Consider the following 19,274-nt stretch of genomic DNA (forward strand, 5'->3'; position numbering starts at 1 on the left):
TTCTCCTCCACTCTGTCTTGTTTGATCGTTTATTTTTTTTTTTGCTACACCAACTACATCCCTAGCTTTAATTTTTGCACCGGCGATGGTGTCATGCCACCATCCACAGAAACCACACAGAGATCTCACCGACAAAGAAAGAGTTGTCAGACGGTGTTTAACACTCTAGAATAATGACAAGTGAAGCACTCAGAAGAGGAAAATGAAATATTGGCTGATGCGAGAAAGGGACATAGTGGATAGGCAAAGGGTACAAGTGCTGGCAAGAGGCTGAGAGTTGCTGTAGTGGAAATACTGAACTATAATAACTCTTCTAGCTTAGCCCAACGCCACTCTATTGCAACGAGCTTAGTAGCCAGCCAGCCCCAAGCCAAGCCAGAGCCTTCATTCACGACTAACAAGAAGTTCCATGCAGCCTACTTTGCAGCATATACCTGAGTGTATTTGTGGACCCCTCCCCCCAAAAAAATTAACCCTGTCAGGATCCCCTGACTTGTATGGAAAATTTGGTGTGGATAAGATATTAAACACAAACGTTATTAGCCGGAGACACCCAGGCATGGAAATCTCATAAGCTGTCTTCCCTTCAGAAAGAAAGCTAAAAATCTGGATAGGAAAACTGAAGAAATTTGGACACACAGCTTAGCCTGAAACAATTGTACAGTTCAACAGCTGTGGGAGAGACTGACTATCTAAAAAGCAAGGCCTCTCTGTGGCCCTCGGCTGCCAGCAGAATAGACCATATTTGTAGTTGCAGGGCATGACACATTCTTTCCTGGCTTCCTGGCTTGAAAATTGCCATTAGGGTTCCAAAATGACAAGCGGGCAGGAAGTCACTTCACCATGGCTCTGGAGTGCAGGCTTTAATTATCCTGTTGTGCCAAATGTATACATCCTGCTTCACACCTTCCCCTTTTGGTCTTTCTCTACCAGCTCAGGTTTTGAACATTGCCAAATGGTCCTCATGCCAGGATGGAGCACTCCAGGCTCTGGGAGTGTGAGAAGTTTCATGTGCAGGCTTGGCAGACTGGCAAATGCAATACAAATGGCATGAGAGCTATGGCCATGTCAGGCAGAAACCGAACCATCCAGCAGCGATGAGCTTATTTATTCTTGCAAACGCAGGTAGAGGTCACAAGCCAACAATGGGTCAGCTGGGATTTTTTTTTTCAAGATTTTCCTCCCAATTTCCAGAGCTTCTCTGAGTGGCTGGGGTTTTGTCTGGGACATTCCTTTTTTTGGATGTATTACAAACCAAGGTGCACCGGGCTGATGTGCAGCCAAGAATGCGAGAAGTGGCAGAAATAAAGTTTAATTTTCCTAAAACGTACAGACAAAAAAGAAAACAAAACAGAAGAAGAAAAGCACCACTTAGCTCCATAAGTCAGTTTCAGTTTCAGCAGATTTGCACCAAGGGAAATTTTCTTGGCCTCACTGCCCGGAGATAAAAGCCTAAGGTGATTGTGACAGCACAGAAGAGGAAGGAAGACGACGAGCCAGACTTCTCTGAGTCAGTAAAGAACCTTGGCATTATTTCATAATGTGGGAATTATTCTAATAAGCACCCATAACTATTTCAAAGTTTCCCATCACTTCAATGGATGTGCGCTCAGCCACCGCTGGCCTAAATATGTTCGTAACATCTATCTTGCATGCTTTGCAGTTGGTCTTCAGAGTATCCATTTTATCTGAGGCTGAGTCAGCTCTAGAGCAGGTCCCTGTTCTCAGCTGGCTGTAATACTGTTGTGATGGTGGACCCTTGGGCCGAGGGGGAGTTGGTGCTACCTGTGGAGAGGAGGCCCACAGTCCCCACCATCGGCAGGCGGAGCTGGTGGAAGCAGAGGCCCAACTGGAGCTTCACCAGTACCAGCCCATGGTCCCCTTAGGTTGAGCCCTCAGGTGCCGGGGCTGGCTGGTCTCAGATGGGGGCCTCTGCAGTGGTGGAAGTTCAAGCAGTCGGGAACGCTACGGCCAGCACGCTGAAGGGTCAGTGGAGGAACAGCCAGGGGTCAAGAGAAGATTAAGCAATGTAGGTACACAGGCCGTGGTCAGAGGCAGGTGGCGAAGTACAAGGTCGGAGTCCAAGTTTTGGCTGAGGCAGGCGGTGAGAAGCAAGGTCGAAATCCAGTCCAGAGTCAAAGCCAGAAGATCAATCCAAAGGGAAGACGAGGAGGACCAGGACCTCAAACATAAGATGGGACACTGGAGTCAGACGAAGGAGGGAATGACCAGGAAGACAAGAACTCAGGAAGCCAACCAAACTTCCGGAGAACCAGGAACAGAAACTCAGCAGTACGTACAGCAGAAGAAGCCAGGAAGCGAGGATCAGGTTTCAGGAACCAGGTATGCAGGCAATCAGCTACGCCCAAAGGAGTCTTGTCATTGCCAAGCAAGGGCTGGAAGCTGGAGCCAGCCTGAAACAGTCCTGAGATGGCGATGTCATCGATTGCACTGGGCTGCCGTTTTCCGCCACTGGCCCTTTAAGAAGGGCAGGATTGGGCGTGTGCGCGCCTAGTAGAGCGGTGCATTGGGGTTGGGGAAGATCACAGCGGCAGCCACGCAAGCGGGAGGAAGGCTGTGTTCGGTGCTCCCGCTGCACGGGGGACATAGGGGTGAGTGTGGCGGCTCGTGAGAGGCCGCGAACCGCTAAGTGCAACAAATGCACTGCTTTCACTATGTCAGACCCCCCCACCACTGAGTGCTCGTGAGCTGTTGTCAGTGCCACAACCTTACAAGAAGCAAAAGAAAGATAGGAATGTGCAACAGGTGAAGAGCGCAATGTCTCCAAAGACCCATGGGGTGACTCTGAAGCAGAGGGGAAGATGTGAGGAGAGGGAAACACAAAGCAAAACCAGTCAATTTCTACCTCTTTTCCCTACCAATTAACCACAGTTGCTGTGGCACCATATAATAATGTGTACTAGCAACAGTGTATAGTAATCTTCCTTTTTATATCCAATTTCAATTCTAGTGTTTTTCATTTATAATACCCCAGAAACCTACAGGCAGCCACCTCTGGCAAGCAGGCCATAGGTGATCTCAATGAGGAGATACCACAAAGCAGTGGTGAGGAGGTTGCTGCAGTTTTATTGTTCTTACCCCTTATTTATAACTTATAAACTGCAGAGCCAGGAGGTATAGGGACCTGCCCAGTGTCACAAAGGCATTCATTGGTAAAGTCAGGTCTATATTCCTAGCATTCACTGAACTTCTGTTTGTCTCAACATCAAGACTTCTTCTTTGTGCATATGTTAGCAAGAGCTGTGACTCCTTTCTGATATGATTATATCCCGACATTCATGAAACAAGCGAGGCTCAGCACCAAATGTATACCTATGTACCACACTGAGCGCAGAGCTGTTGCCAGAACATTTGGATCCTCCTATAAGGAGGGGATTTGGGGCCCCTTGTTTCTCACCATGCATGGATATTGGATAAGGGATGTGGGATCCCAACAGAAGTGGGAATCCTAGTTCCCTGTCAAGCTTAGCAGCAAGCTCCCGACGAAAATCATTTGCTCCAAAAGCTACTTTCTCCCTCTGAGTAATTTTTGGTGAAATCTGAATGAGGCATGTTACTCTGAATCAGCAGAAAAAAAATTCATCCAATAAAACTATATTATACGATCCAGATTTATCTTGGCTACTGCTGCCCTCCTCAGATCTTTCCAGTTTGTAGCCACGCCTCTCCTGTATCATGAAATGCAAGTTCCCATTGGCTAATCAGCGCTCCAATGATATTGCAGCTTGCTGGGATGGCTCTGGGAGGCACTGCTGCTTTGCTTCAGTTTTGTTTGCGTGCTCAGTGCTTGGGGTGGGAAAGAGAATTAGTTCTCTTTTTTTTTTTTTCCCCAAGCTAGCAAAGAGAAGTCATTCCAGATATGTTCCACTCCTCTCATCTCAGCAGCATTTCACTGCCAAAGTTCAGTAAGATGAAATACAGTTAGCCCTTAAGAAGCTCTAAAATCCCACAGCTTGTGAATTTTTTTGGTGCTCTTCTGTTGCCCCTCTTGCTCTCCCAATAAATATCAAGGCGAATAGCCTTATTGATCTTTTTCTGGTGTTCTTCTTTTTCTTATTCCATATTTTAAAATCATAACCATCTCAAATATGTGATGGATTGCAGTGCAAATATGAATAAACGGAAAGCAGGTAATAAATTCATGAGAACCATCACAATGTCAAAGAATTAAATCCCACGCAGTCTATGAGAAGCCAGAGGCGATGTAGAATGAAAACACCACAGAATTACAAACTTCTACCCAACTGTATGCCTCAGTACTAACAAGAAGAGGTAGCATGCGGAGGCAAAGCTTTGGGAATGCTTTTCAACATAGGCTTGTAGAAGGAGTGGGTGTGGGTGTGAGTTGTAGGTAAGTTGTCTGTGTGTGCAGAGGTTGTGGGTATGGGGCTAGTTGGGGTATGGGTGAGTATGTGAATGTGGGGGCAGGTGTAAGTGGGTTACAGAAGATTCAGCGTGTGTGTTTGGGTAGGTTTGTGTGTGGGAGGGGGAGATAATGTGTGGCCCGGGTATATGTTAGGGGAATTATTATTATTATTACAATTATTTAGTTTCCAGTGAATCTCAAGGTGATTTATAATAAGTCTAAGTCTAATATTATATGCAATAAGAATACAACTAGAAATAAAACTTCCAACAAAACATTTTACCCATCCCTAATGTCCCCCAGCTTACCTATTCATCTAACTTCTGCAAGAAACCATCACATTATCTAAATGCTTGGGCAAATATACGTACACACATGCATATCTCAAACCACATCCCCCCTTACATACACACAGCCATAACTCAAAACAACCCAGACCCCATAACAATTTGTCAATGTCTTATCGTATGTCTACTGTGGCTAAGACTCCTCCCTACTTCTCAATCCGAATGCTAAAATATTTCAACTTTTAAGGGCTACCAGCGAAAACATTGGAAAACAATGCCTCACCAACTTGATTTCAACTGTTGGCACCACCAAAAACCCCTGTTAAGAACAATGAACACAACCTGGAACACATTTCTCAATTGTCTTTACCAGATACCGAGGTGCTTGATATGCAGTAACTTAAAGCACAACACTAACAGCTTAAACTGAACATGAAATTAAATCAGAAGTCAATATAACTCACAAAGCTTTGGGGAAACATGATCACTCATTTTAAGCCCCCAGTCAGCCTTGCTGCAGTGTCTGAATCAACTGCAATTGTGCTAATACGTTTTTGGAAGCCCCCAATAAACTCTATTGCATTAACGAAGTCTTGAAATTACTGAGGCCTGCGCTATTGTTCTTAAAACATGTAGGCACAAATAACGAATTTGCTGGATGAGTCTTAAATAAAAATATGCAGTCTTAGCCACAGTAGACATACGATAAGACATTGACAAATTGTTATGGGGTGTGTGTTGTTTTGAGTTATGGCTGTGTGTATGTAAGGGGGGATGTGGTTGCTGGGATGTGGTTTGAGATATTATGCATGTGTGTATGTAAGAGGGTGTGTATGTGTGCGTGGGGTGTGAATGGAGAAGCTGCATCATTTATTTCCCGGACTATATGGGGGGGGAAGATGTAGGTGGGCATCAATGCATTAGGACCAGGGGTATATGTGTATATTTATTTATTTTATATTTATTTAACACTTTTATATACCGATATTCTTGTAACAAGTTACAAATCACTTCGGTTTACATTGTAACAATAACCATCGCATAAACGAATGCATTACATTAAACAAGGAAGGACAAACATATGTGTGATATGCATGTGTGTGGTATAGTAAACTGTGGAATGTGTGTGGGAAATTTCTATATGTATGTGTGGAGGAGTGTGGAGTGGGGGGGCTGTGGAAGTGTGTGAAGGGGAGTATGTGTATGGGGTATGCTTGTGCATGGGGTATGTATGTATGTGTGTGTGAGGGAGAGGGGTGGGCAGTGTGTGAGTGTGTGTGTGTGGTAGGATGTGTACTTTGGAAGTGCCTTTTTCTGCCATCTTTTCCAGTTGCTTCATGGGGGCATGGTGATGTCTTTGGGGGTGTGGCATGTGTATGAGGGGTTGCAGTGTGGGGGATGGGGAGTGTATGTGTGTACTTTGGAATCACCTCTTTGAATCAGTCTTTGATGGTTGCTTCATGGGGCATGGGGGGGCATGTGGAGGTGTGGAATGTGTGTTTAGGGGCAGGGTGGGATGTGCGTGCATAATTGGAAGCACATGTTTGTACTATGATTTGCTTCATGGGGGTGTGAGAGTGTATTTGGGGATGGGTGGTGGGGTGTGTATGTGTACTTTGGAAACATCATATTGTGCCATCCTTTGCCAGTTGCTTCATTCATTTTCCCTGCCTCTCTGTCTCTTTCTGCTTGTGCAGCGCTGGAAGGGGAAGGGAGCACTGGTCAGCATTCTAACACTTCCCATCTTCCTATTGAAAGCAACGGGGATCGTTTTTATAGGCTCAGTTCTCTGAAAATTCTAAGCTGATGTTTCTGGTTTTCAAACTTGTTTGGGATATTCACATTTTCTTCCTGCATGCCAAATTTGGTGAATTTCCATCCTTTTTTGGAGAGTTAATGTGCTTATAGACAGACAGACACACTGACAGCCCTCAGTCCCTGTTACATAATTCTTTCCACTTTCTGTAAAGCATCAAAAGAATAGAAAAAAATAATCAGGGCATAATAAGTAAAGCTAATGCAGTTCTTGAACCATGCAAATCATCTAATAAATATAAATGTATAGACCTCCAGTTTGAATATTCTGTTATTATATTATTGAAAACCTAACATGTAATAGCCTATATTATCAGATTCAATTTCTCTGATTTTTGCAAAATATCTGCAAACAATACATGCAGTGTTAGAAACAGAGAAACATGACGGCAGAAAAAGACCATATGACCCATCCAGTCTGCCCATCTGTCCAATTAATTTAGCATAATTCTCATCACTTCCTTAGAAATCCCCTGAATTTATCCCATGCTTTCTTGAATTCAGATCCTGTTTTTGTCTTCACCACCTCACTGGGAGGCTGTTCCATGCATCCACCACCCTCTCTGTAAAGAAATATTTCCTGAGTCTGCCCCCTTTCACCCTCATCCATGACCCCTCGTTCTAGAGTCTCCTTTCCATTGAAAAAGGCTCAGCTCCTGTGCATGGAAACCTTTGAGGTATTTGAATGTCTCTATCCTATCTCCCCTATCTCACCTTTCCTCTGGCTTTTGCCATCACTTTATCCACCTATTTGGCCTCCTTAAGATCATCAGATACAATTACCCCCAGGTCCCATTCTTCCTTTTTTGCTTAGAATTTCACCTCCAGTACTGTACCTTTCCCTTGGGTTTTTGCATCCTAAATGCATTACTTTGCATTTTTTAGCATTGAATCTTAGCTGCCAGACCTTTGACCATTCCTTGAGCTATGCTAGATCCCTCCTCATGTTTTTCACTCCTTCCTGGCTGTGCACCTGTTACAGATTTTATATCATCGGCAAAAAGAGAAACCTTTCCCGACCACCCTTCCTTTATTATGATCACAAAAGGACCAGTCCAAGGACCGATCCCTGAAACACACTGTCATAACACCCCCCTCCTCAGAGAAAACCCCATTTACCACTACCCTTTGTCGCCTCCCACTCAGCCAGTTTTTAACTCAGTCAGTCGCTCTAGGATCCATACCAAGTCTTCTGTGTGGAACCATGTCAAAGGCCTTGCTGAAATCCAAGTTCACTACGTCTAGCGCTCTCCCCTTGATCCAACTCTCTGTCATCCAATCGATCAGATTCATCTGATAAGATTTACCTCTGGTAAAACCATGCTGCCTCGGATCTTACAATCCACTTGAATGAATGTCTTTTATTTCTTCATTTGCCAAACAGTTCAGAAATGTCTTTGTGAGGCACCGCGCTTAATTTCTGCATGAGAAAAGGGCTCGGTATTCAATGTTCTCACCCAGAAGTGAAGCTTCAAACACTGATGTACACAGAATGTGCAATTTGGAATCATTCCCAACATCTGTAGAAAATGTTGTGAAATTCTCCCACTTTATTAAAAAGGAAAAGTTTCAGGTTACAACTAGGAAACCCTGAAAAGCAGTAAGCAGATAGTCTTGGTGGTGGAAGATGCACAATCCACGACTACTTGCCTTCCGTGGCCAGTTTCCAGTGCAATGAAATTACGGGACAAACAGGGAGAGGCCTGCTCACTGCAGGGGAGGCGTTCCGGAGGAGAGAACAGATAATGGCATCCAACTGCTGACTGACTTGCACACAATACCAGGATGCTAGAAAGAAGAACCTGCCAGTCATTGTATGAACGGACAAACTGGAGTTAGTCATTCTGAGAAACTAAATGAAAACCTTTCCTGGCTCCGCATTCCCACAATAATGGTTCTCATCACAGGACACGGAGTCTGAGCAAAGACTGTGAAACCCAGTGAGCCAACTTAGCCAAAGACAAAGGAGCAGGCCCCCTGAACGATGGAGAAACAGACCTGCGGGGGAGGGAGGAAGGAGACAGGAAAATGACACACAGCCCCGCTTTGAATTCCTTTCGTTTTTCTTGGGGGGGGGGGGCAGTGGGGAATTTCCTGGTTCTGATATTCATGTGTTGAAGCTTTCCCGCAAACTGCCATGATGAAAGGAAGTATCCCATAAAATGGGAAGTTACCCGCTCTATGCACACAAAGTATCCCCTTTATCTTACACTTATGTTGCCCCTTCTCATTCCATAGCAGCATCCAAAACAGTTTAAACAATGGAAAGATAATGTTCATAATTACAGCTTAAATACATCATAAAACCAACTCTGAACAATTCAGAAATCAATGCATACTTAAAACTATAACAGAACCCTAACCCCCAACTAAATGCCACTCCCTGCTCTCACTAGGCAATGCCACTGCATGGCACCAGCTGCCTGGGTGCTCCGAGTACTTGAACGGCCCCCACATCAGATGGAAATTGGATCTGCCTGCTGCCCCGGGTCTGGGGGTTCCCCTGCACTCACCCATCCATGCAGCTGTGCCTAGGATGGTTTGTATTCCAGCTTATACCTGTGCATATGACAGAAGCTGGATATGACAACAGATAAAAACCATCTTCTAATCTCTGCTCATTTCTGCTTCCTGTTGCATACTACAGAGTTTACTTCACCTCTGGTTTTGCCTCCAATTCCCTGCACCTAAGGATCCTCTGGATAGTTTTGCCTCCATCACTTCTCCCTGGGAGGCTGTCCCTTGGATCTCCCACCCTTCCTGTGAAGAAATATTTCCTAATGATGCTCAGGAGTCTAAACCCTTTTAGCCTCATACCAGGACCTCTTGGTACTCTCCTAGAATGCCCTTTCCACTAAGAAATACTTGGTCTCATCGAGTCTACATGACTTTCCATTGCCCTATGCTTACAGGACTGTACTGCTGTACCTTGCAATGCCATCAGATCCTATTACAACAGAAATAACTTCTTTATACTGCGCACTTCAGTAGGCAGCAAACTGCATTATTTTGTCCCAGAAGCATTAGTATTTTCTGAGCCAGATCCTAGGACCAGACCATTGCTCAAGTGCTTGCTCATTGTTACCCATGGGACTGATTCTGTAAAGTGTGCGGGAAAATGGGTGCTCAGTGTTGAGCTCCCGCTCTCCCATCGCGTGCACAGAACCTCTCCTGGGCACGCAATCCTGTATTTAAATGAGAAGTTGCACTAAAAGGAAGCACCAGAGACGATTATGTGCCCCTAGCGCCTCCTTGCCCAGGAGAGGTGGCTGACAACGGGTTAGCAAAATGGACGCTCGTAAAACTGAGCATCCATTTTCCTAACCTGACCTACTGACACTTTTCAAAAATTTGTTTTTTAAAAATTAAGTTGGAGGATGTCAGGCACTAACTTCTGAGCATAAAATGTGTGCATCAGCTGCACATTTTTTTTTCAGTATCCCTGGTGAATGACTAATAGCCTCATTAACATTTATTTGCATGTGATGAGCCTTATTAGTTTTGGCGGGGGTTGGATGCACTTTTTCGACGCGCTAAACCCCTTACAGTATAAGGGGTAGTGGATGCACGTCGAAAATGCGCATCCAACAGTGGGTTAAAAGTGTGCTCAGCTGAGAGCACTTTACAGTATCAGCCTGAATGAGAGCAGCAATAAAATGTAGTATTATATAATCTCAACAGAATTGAAATTAAAATCTGTTTTCTCCATGTGGATGGTCTTTTTCTCCTGTCATGTTTCTATATTTCTGTGGATTCCCCTTGCTCCCTGCCTAATGTTGCTTCAAGCTCCCTTTGGAAATCACCAAAGAATGACTTGTTCACTGCAAAGAGTCCTTGAGAGGCTTTTGTAGAGAGTCAGAAAGTCACTTGAGGCAAGGAACTTAAGAACATAAGAACATGCCATGCTGGGTCAGACCAAGGGTCCATCAAGCCCAGCATCCTGTTTCCAACAGTGGCCAATCCAGGCCATAAGAACCTGGCAAGTACCCAAAAACTAAGTCTATTCCATGTAACCATTGCTAATCGCAGTGGCTATTTTCTAAGTGAACTTAATAGCAGGTAATGGACTTCTCCTCCAAGAACTTATCCAATTCTTTTTTAAACACCGCTATACTAACTGCACTAACCACATCCTCTGGCAACAAATTCCAGAGTTTAATTGTGCGTTGAGTAAAAAAGAACTTTCTCCGATTAGTTTTAAATGTGCCCCATGCTAACTTCATGGAGTGCCCCCTAGTCTTTCTATTATCCAAAAGAGTAAATAACCGATTCACATCTACCCGTTCTAGACCTCTCATAATTTTAAACATCTCTATCATATCCCCCCTCAGCTCTAGCTCGTGAAGGATCTTTTAAGTTAACAGATATTTCCTCCTCAGGATGGAATACAGTGTCATGCTTCACCAATCTACCTTCTGGGAGACTTTCATTTTTACAAGTTGGTCAGGTTAAATCCTACTCAGAGAGCTTTCAGGTACTTACTCTAGCCAACCAAGGTCCTTTGAAGGGCACCAAGGCCCATATGCCATCCTAGCTGGAGGTCTTTTGATGTGGGAAGGTTAAAAAGAACCAGAAAACCAAAAAAGGAACATTTTTGCTCACAAGGCATGTGGCATGCTAGTGTGTTACATTCTGCAGAATATATTAGTCATTCTTGCACTCAGGTTTAAGTTGAAGGCTGAATTGAAAACAGGAAACAGCGAAAAAGAAGTTAATTTTCCATGTCAAGATCAGAACTTATTGGGCAGCAGGTGGAACGAAATACTGAAGAATCTCAGCTTCTTCTCTCCTCCCTGGAGGGTGCGTTTCCTTTGAGTACTGAACGTGGAAACTCTGTCCATGCATCAGGAACCTTAAAGGGAGGTTGTAACATTGACGCCCTTGCAGTGAGCTGCATTGGTGCCTGAGCCCTTTGTAGAGAGTCACTCTGCATCCATAGAGCAGTGACAATGACAACGTCCTTCATGCCATTCCACCTGGGATGGGTGATTTCTTCATTGTTAGATTGAGTCTGGGAGCAGTTTCCGTTAGGGTTCAGAGCAGCACTGGTCTTATTTATGGGGAGGGGAGATGATTTGTCATTGGAGTCTGTGTTCTGCTAGCTTTTCATACCATTCACACTATTGGGGATGCCTGGGTGGGGTGGGCTGCCCAGCGGACCACAAAAGGTGGCACACAAGGAGAAAAACATGGATCTAGTGCTTAGAGCAATGGGCTATGAACCAGCAAAACCAGGGTTCACATCCCATTTTCCTCAATGATATCCCTTGTGACCTTGGGCAAGTCACTTGATCTCACATTGCCTCAGATGCCCACTTAGTTTGCAAGGTCTTTGGGGCAGGGTTTTATTGTTCCTGAAAACATGTTGTAAACTTCCTTAAGCTAAAAGTGGTGTAATAATAATAATAATAATAATAATAATAATAATAATAATAAAAAAAAAAGCAGTAAGGCTGTATTTTTTTATTAAATGAGGTAGATGTAGATTGCACCATTGATGGTTTAGTTCACCCATCAGCAAGGATTTGGTCTTTCATGCTAGAAGGAAAATGAATGATAGCAAGGTCAGGATGGAAGGCTGCTAACATTTCACTTGTCTTGGAGACCCCTCACTTCTGAAAGGACCCTTGGAAGAGCTGGGGCGCAGCACCGCAGAATGCAACTTTATAAGGCTCTTTTATCGGAGGCAGAAAGAATCCCTCCCTTATCATCCCTGGGTTTGGTCTTTGGAAAAGATTAGAAAGCCCCCCCCCCCCCCCCGGCTCCAGCTCTTGCACAGAACATTTTGGGGAATCGTGAAGGTGTTAGGGAACATCAGGTTCTGCTTTCTTGAATTTATGAGCAAATAGAAGCCTTTTCTTGTCTCTCTCTCTCTCTCATGTGGTGCGGACTCAGCACAGGCTGCCAGCCACCTCTCCAAATTTAGCAAAAGCCCCTGAACAAGATATCCTTCCTGTCAGCAAACTCATTCTAAAGAGAGTTACAGAACCTTAACAGCGCTCCCCCCACTGAGACTGCCCCTCCCCCCACATGCACATGGGGTTAAGCTGGCCACCCTCTCCAGAGCCCAGGTAGGACATTTCGCATTCAAACCTTTAATTGCACACTCACCAGATGGGTGAATCCTTTGCACGCTGCTTAATATTCAAAAGTATGCCCGGCCAGCAGTAATTCATAGCCATTTTAACTATTAAAGTCAGGTTTTCCTCTTCTATCCCTTTCCCTTCGACAGCATGCCAGGGTGGATCCTTGCTGCTCCGAGGGCTGAAGGGGGCACCTGCTCCAAGATGCATCCTTAGCACCACTTGGTTGGCTGGGGACACCACGGAAACAGAGGTAGCAGCTTTCCTCCCTCTCTGGGCTGGAGCACAGCCACCTTTGCAATGCACTAGGCCCAACAGATCCCCAACAACTGGGAGATGCAAGCCCTGCTCCTCTGCCCTGCAGCATCATGGGTCTGGCGTTTAAAGCCTTTTGCTTTGAAATGTTTCCAACGTCTTCCGTGCAGTTCCTCACACCCCCCCCCCACCCCCCAGCACCCCAGAGTAATCATGTTAATGAGAGAGTCACAAACTGCATTGCAAGCACTGGACCCGATTGGTCCACATTGTCTCTGATGTCACCACTGACGCCTCACCTCTGCACGAGCTCATTAGATACCAGTGTGCAATGGTTCTCCTACCACCTCATTCTCACTCGGCTTTATTAAACTCCCCCCCCCCCCCCCCCAGTGAATTCTGCCTAATCATCCCCACCTGTTCAGAGAAAGTGACCGGTGCCTCCCATTTTATCTTCCTCCTCCATTTTACAGCAGCTGCGCCCCTCTCCCCTACGTGTTTTGGTAGCATCCCCTTCAAACCTGTCAAGCTACTGCACTAAATGTGGCAAGGCTCAATGGCCTTTCCACCTGCCCTCCCTTGCTTCAAGATTGGGATGCTGGGGAGGCCTGGCCCTGGTTTACACGCTCCCCCTCCCCCCATCTCTTGGTTGAGCATCTTGGGAAGCATTTGACCACTAGTTTCCATTAAAAAGGACATTCATTCAGGAACACTTGCTAACCTGGACAGAGCAGGGCATACAAGAAGAGCATTGGTGCACAGTCCTACCTGGGGGTCAGCTCTTTCTTTCCTCCCCTAGGGGTTTCACACACCCCCTCTTCATTTTTTCTCTCTGTCATATGCCAAAAACTACACTTCTCACATTACAAAGAACACTGTAAGAGTTTAGTGTCGCCTACCTTTCCACAAAATTATTCACCATAAGATTTAATGAAAATGTGTTTTGCATAAATAATTACAATTCAGCAAAGTTTTTCCACCCAAGGTAAGAACCTATAAGCATAGGTTCCCCTACTTCACCCCAACACTGGCTCTCCCCTCTAATCTCAGCTCTGACCCTAACCATAACCCTGCCTGAAACCCAGCATTGACCCTTCCTCTCCTGACTTCCACACTCAAAATTAGGGACCTTCATTTTATTTTTTTTCCTGGGAATTTCAATGTTATAACTAAAAAAAATCAGTGTAAAAATGACTTTGTTATAATGCCCAGGAGAAAAATCAGTGGAAAAGACATTTTTCCACTGACTTCATTTTGTTCCAACATTGAAGTTCTCAGTCAAAATAAAATAAAAACTGAAAACGAAGGTCCCTAATCCTGACTCTAATCTGAGCCCTAATTTTAACTTTAACCATACCCCAACCCTAATCCTGGCTCTTATCTCCATCCTAAGCCTGACTCTGTCAGCTCCTGCTCTAACCTTATCACTTAATTCTGAGAATTATGGCTTATTCTTATAAATTTGCACAAAAAGTGCCCCTCGGCTGCCTGCCACGAGCCAATTATTTATAATACAGTCTACTTCTGAGATGGTGAGGAGAAAACAGAAAGTAATACCGGTTATATTCCAGGACAAACCTTCGAGAAGGGATCACACCAGCTTTTGTACTTTTCGCTTGTGGTGAAACAATGTGCTGTGGCTCTCTGCAATAAGATAACAGTAAGAGATGCTGGCTTTGTGCTTTCCCCAGGATTTCAGAGACTGAGTTATGTCATGTCTTGGGACAACTCAAGGTTTACGGATATCCAAGCTCAGCAGCACTGTCTAGACTGCACATAGTGGACAATATGAAAACTCCTTTGGCAATTTAAGCAATCTAGTGTGTTGTGGCTCTATGCAATAAGATAACAGTAAGAGATGCTGGCTTTGTGCTTTCCCCAGGATTTTGGAGACTGAGTTATGTCATGTGTTGGGACAACTCAAGGTTTATGGATATCCAAGCTCAGCAGAGCTGTCCAGATTGCACATTGGCAATTTAAGCAATCTAGATAGCACTGCTGCAACTTTTTTGGACCTGCTGCTTCCCTTTTTTTGCTCTTATGTCTGGGTCTCCTTTCTTTCCTTTTTTTGGTCCTATTTCTTTTTGATTTCTTATGTTTCCATTTTTTGTGGTATGGGTGGGGGTGGGGGGAGGCATTAAATGTCAGGTGTGACCACTGTTATTATGCAGGTATATCACAACCCTTCCCTTCACTCCTTCTTTCAAAAATAATCTTTTCCCAGGTGCATTTTTAAGTTCCTTAAATGTGTATTTACACTTTTCTATAAGCACAAGCTTGATAAGAATCAACCCAGCAGCAGTTCCTCCCTACCCCGCTGCATTATTTAGGTTCCTGTTGGTGGGTCTGGTTAACTAGAAGAATCTTGAAAAAATCTTTGAACGTTAATATCTTCAGTAATCAGTGATTAGAAGGGGGATATGACATTCTTTTCAACAACCATCTTAAATATTTAGATCTGCAGAGATGGATAATGGGTTTGGGTGGTGTTTCTTGATGGTGAGCAAGGTCACGAAGGATCCATTCTATCTGTCACAACCAGCAAGAAGCATGGAAGGTTAGATACCACCAGCTGAGGTTTGATTTACCCCAAAGTGAGTCTTGTACCTCGGGAGGAACACCCCTCCCCCTCACCAATCATTTGCCACTTATGATAAGGTTTATGGGGAGACTTTTTAACCTAAGGGCCTGATTCCACATGATGACAGGAGGGCTACCATCTGGACTCTCTTTTCTTCCAGAGGTGAAGGAAGGGTCATCTCTCTTAATCCCCTGTTATACTTGTCACATACAGGGCCAGATTTAGGATTTGGGCACCCATAAGCAGAATTGGAGAATAGAGGAGGGGGGAGGTAGAAGACCCTGGAAATCAGATAGTGGGTGAAGTCCCTCTATCACTACCCCTCTCCAGAGTCCCAGAGTGCCACAGCAGTGCCCCTTTGAAGTAGACGACTGGAACAGGCTCCTCCTTGGCACAGTTGCACTGGAACCTTCAAAATTTGGTGCACTAGGTAATTCCTAAATCTGTCACATGACTGCTGAGTCCATAAACAGATGACTCTCCTTGGGAAGTTGCATGTGCTAGTTCTGGAGGATCTGCAGACAGAGAGGTGGTCACATCATGCAAATCCCATTAGGAAGTGGAGGAGACTCAACATGAAAGAGGAAATGGGGATGGAGAGTTGAGTGGCAGCTGAAGGGGACGGGGTGGGAAATCTCCCCAGAACCACATGGGGCGGTGGCAAACCAGAAATACAGTTTGCAGTACTGGAAATTCTGGATCTGAAGTTCTCAGGGCCACATCTGGAAATCCCAGGTTCACCCACAGTCTAACCCCCGTAGGTAATCTGAAACTGTGTGAACAGTGAAAGCAAGCTCCAGCTGTCGCCGTTGTTAGGCTGCCTGGAAAAGGTGGCCAGGGACTCTTGCAGTCGCTTCCCAGGCACTGCCCCCCACCCCCCACCTCTCTCTTTCCTCTGGTTTTTGCCTTTCGCTGCTGCTCTCTTGCACCCCTCTTCCTGTTCTTCCTTTTTTCTTGCTTTTCTTGGTCGTTCCCTCTCTCTCTTCCTCACTTTCTGTGATTCTGTCTCATTCTGGGCGAAACCGGAGACGGAGAAGTAAAATCTATCAGAATCTTAATCTAACCAGAGACAATCCTGAACATCTCCACCAGCCTGGTGTGGTCCTTTCAGTACTTTATCATTTTATTAGGACTATTATATATTTTTCTCTTATTTTCTAACCACATCATGAATTACTATGGCAGTCAGGCACATTTTCATGCCTATCAAGCTTCCTGAATCCAATTCAGCATCTTGGTATCCCTGTATGGGTGGCATCACATCCCTCACATGCGGTTGCTTTCTGATTCCCGTGAGGACGCGCTCTTTTGCAGGGAACAAATTCAGAATCCATTCTAAGCAGGCACCAAAATCTAGGCAAAGACGCTGCTGTGGCTGTACCAGGTAACCCTTCCGCCCCCCAGCATCATTCTGGGAAAGGTCGTGGGCTTCCTTTGCCTCCTCAGCCATATTACAGCTGTGGTTACTGAACGGCTTCAGGTCTCCAGGAAGAGCTGGTCTGGTTCAGAGCACCGGGATCCTGAAACCTATTTCTGGGGATCTGGGGTATTAAACAGAAACTGTAGGTATAGTCATAAGAGCATGGATACAGGGTGCACTCTGCTGGTTAGAGCAAGGGGCAGGGAGCCAGGGAAAACAGAGTTCAGATCCCACTTCCACACCTTGTTATCTTGGGCAAGTCACTCTCCCATTCTCTCAGGTATTCATTTAGATTCTAAGGTGTTGGGGGCAGGGACTTTATATCAGAATTCTAATAATGCTGGAAGCTGCCTTGAACATCCTCTGGAAAGGCTGGTTGAAAATTAGATTACAAGCAGGCAATCCTTCTTATTTTCTGTTTTAAAGAAGTTTATATCAAAGCCTAATGAATGACGTTCCCTATGAGCAATGCCTGTCACTGTGCCATAGATGGATCTGAACAGGAACGTGAGCTGCACATGTTATGCTTGAAGGCCTGGCAGTTTGGGGCGAAGGCCTGGCAGTTTGGGGCCAATGCCATGCACTGGTATGCAGAGGGACTCAGGTTCGATTTCTGGCTCAGGTCTTGAGATGCTGCAGAGGTAGCACTTACAATCCTTGGAAGGATACAGTCCCAGTCAGCATGCAATGGTGACACCTAGTGGCCAGATTTAGGATGATTGCAGGGTTCCAGAAGGGACTCTGGTGCTTGCCTCCCCCTCCCTCTGCTGAGGATTGTCACTGCAATGAGCAGGCTAAGAATGTGAGTGGAGGAGGGGAAGGGTGGATGTGAGAGAGAGGCAAACTCCCAGAGTGGATGAGAATGAACGCTCATGTGCTACATCTCAGCCCCAATTCTCAGTGAGCAGGAAAGAAAGACATAGCTGGGTGAAACAAAAGAAGGGAAACAGATTTTTTTTTCTGTATATGTCTCAAGTGGAGTCTCTGTGGGCTTTGATACCTGTTATTGAACATAAGAACATGCTATACTGGGTCAGACCAAGGGTCCATCAAGCCTAGCATCCTGTTTCCAACTGTGGCCAATCCAGGCCATAAGAACCTGGCAAGTACCCAAAAACTAAGTCTGTTTCATATTACTGTTGCTAATAATAGCAGTGGCTATTTTCTAAGTCAACTTAATTAATAGCAGGTAATGGACTTCTCCTCCAAGAACTTATCCAATCCTTTTTTAAACACAGCTATACTAACTGCACTAACCACATCCTCTGGCAACAAATTCCAAAATTTAATTGTACGTTGAGTGAAGAAGAACTTTCTCCGATTAGTTTTAAATGTGCCCCATGCTAACTTCATGGAGTGCCCCCTAGTCTTTCTATTATCCAAAAGAGTAAATAACCGATTCACATCTACCCGTTCTAGACCTCTCATGATTTTAAACACCTCTATCATATCCCCCCTCAGCCGTCTCTTCTCCAAGCTGAAAAGTCCTAACCTCTTTAGTCTTTCCTCATAGGGGAGCTGTTCCATCCCCCTTATCATTTTAGTTGTCCTTCTCTGTACCTTCTCCATCGTAATTATATCTTTTTTGAGATGCGGTGACCAGAATTGTACACAGTATTCAAGGTGCAGTCTCACCATGGAGCGATACAGAGGCATTATGACATTTTCTGTTTTATTCACCATTCCCTTTCTAATAATTCCCAACATTCTGTTTGCTTTTTTGACTGCTTTTTTTGGGGGGGGTCTTGAAAGGTCATTCACAAAACCTCACGCGGACGTGGGCACACAAAATCCTACACTTGACAGAGAGTTCAGGCACAGGTTCTTCACTTTTAGCCAGGTGAGGATGGAAGACAATGCGCTGAGGTGACGTGCCAGGAAAACCAGCCTGGTGTAGGAGAAAAGTAGAGCGATCAATCTGGCATCTCAATTCTGTTATTAGTGTCAAATTCATCTCTCTTTGGGGTTTTTTCCTACACAAGGTGCTTCTGGGTTATTAGATTTGATTTTATTCAGTAAAATATTGTTTTGAAAGAGGGAGACAAAGATGGTGGAAAGAAACTTCCTCCAGGACCTTCAAGAGTCTTTCTTTGACTCAGGCTTTTGAGGAATTCAGAAGCGTGCCAAAAAAACAAAAACAAAAGTCCTGTACTGGAATCTCCCAGGATGGAGTCAAATATAACCACGAGCCGGTCCAGATAGAGAGAAAAATGCCTCCTGATTCTCAGCCATCCAGGTTTTACCCTCTGGCATCTCCGGAGCTGTTGTGGGATAAAACCAGGACTGGCTCAGCCATCCTTTATGGCACGGAGGGATCAGGTCTCCTCAACTTACCAGCAGTGTGACGTGACCCAAGTTCATGGAGGGAGATCTTGGGCCAGTCCTGTATTCCTTCCAGCCACCGCCTCCCCATTCCACTGCTCTCTGGTATCCGTAGTGCTAATTT

General features: G+C 45.0%; 1 protein-coding gene across 1 annotated transcript in view; it reads left to right on the forward strand.

Moving 5' to 3' along the window:
- Positions 1–2,194: 2,194 nt before the first annotated feature.
- The window catches only part of ZNF683 (zinc finger protein 683), a 28,558-nt gene continuing 11,478 nt past the window's right edge, over positions 2,195–19,274 (forward strand). The window contains exons 1-2 of the mRNA XM_029619086.1: positions 2,195–2,343; positions 2,996–3,066. Of these exons, the coding sequence (XP_029474946.1) occupies positions 2,195–2,343; positions 2,996–3,066 (220 nt within the window). The remainder of the gene's footprint in view (positions 2,344–2,995; positions 3,067–19,274) is intronic.

This window comes from Rhinatrema bivittatum, chromosome 11 (genome assembly GCF_901001135.1).
Source record: "Rhinatrema bivittatum chromosome 11, aRhiBiv1.1, whole genome shotgun sequence".
NCBI lineage: Eukaryota > Metazoa > Chordata > Amphibia > Gymnophiona > Rhinatrematidae > Rhinatrema > Rhinatrema bivittatum.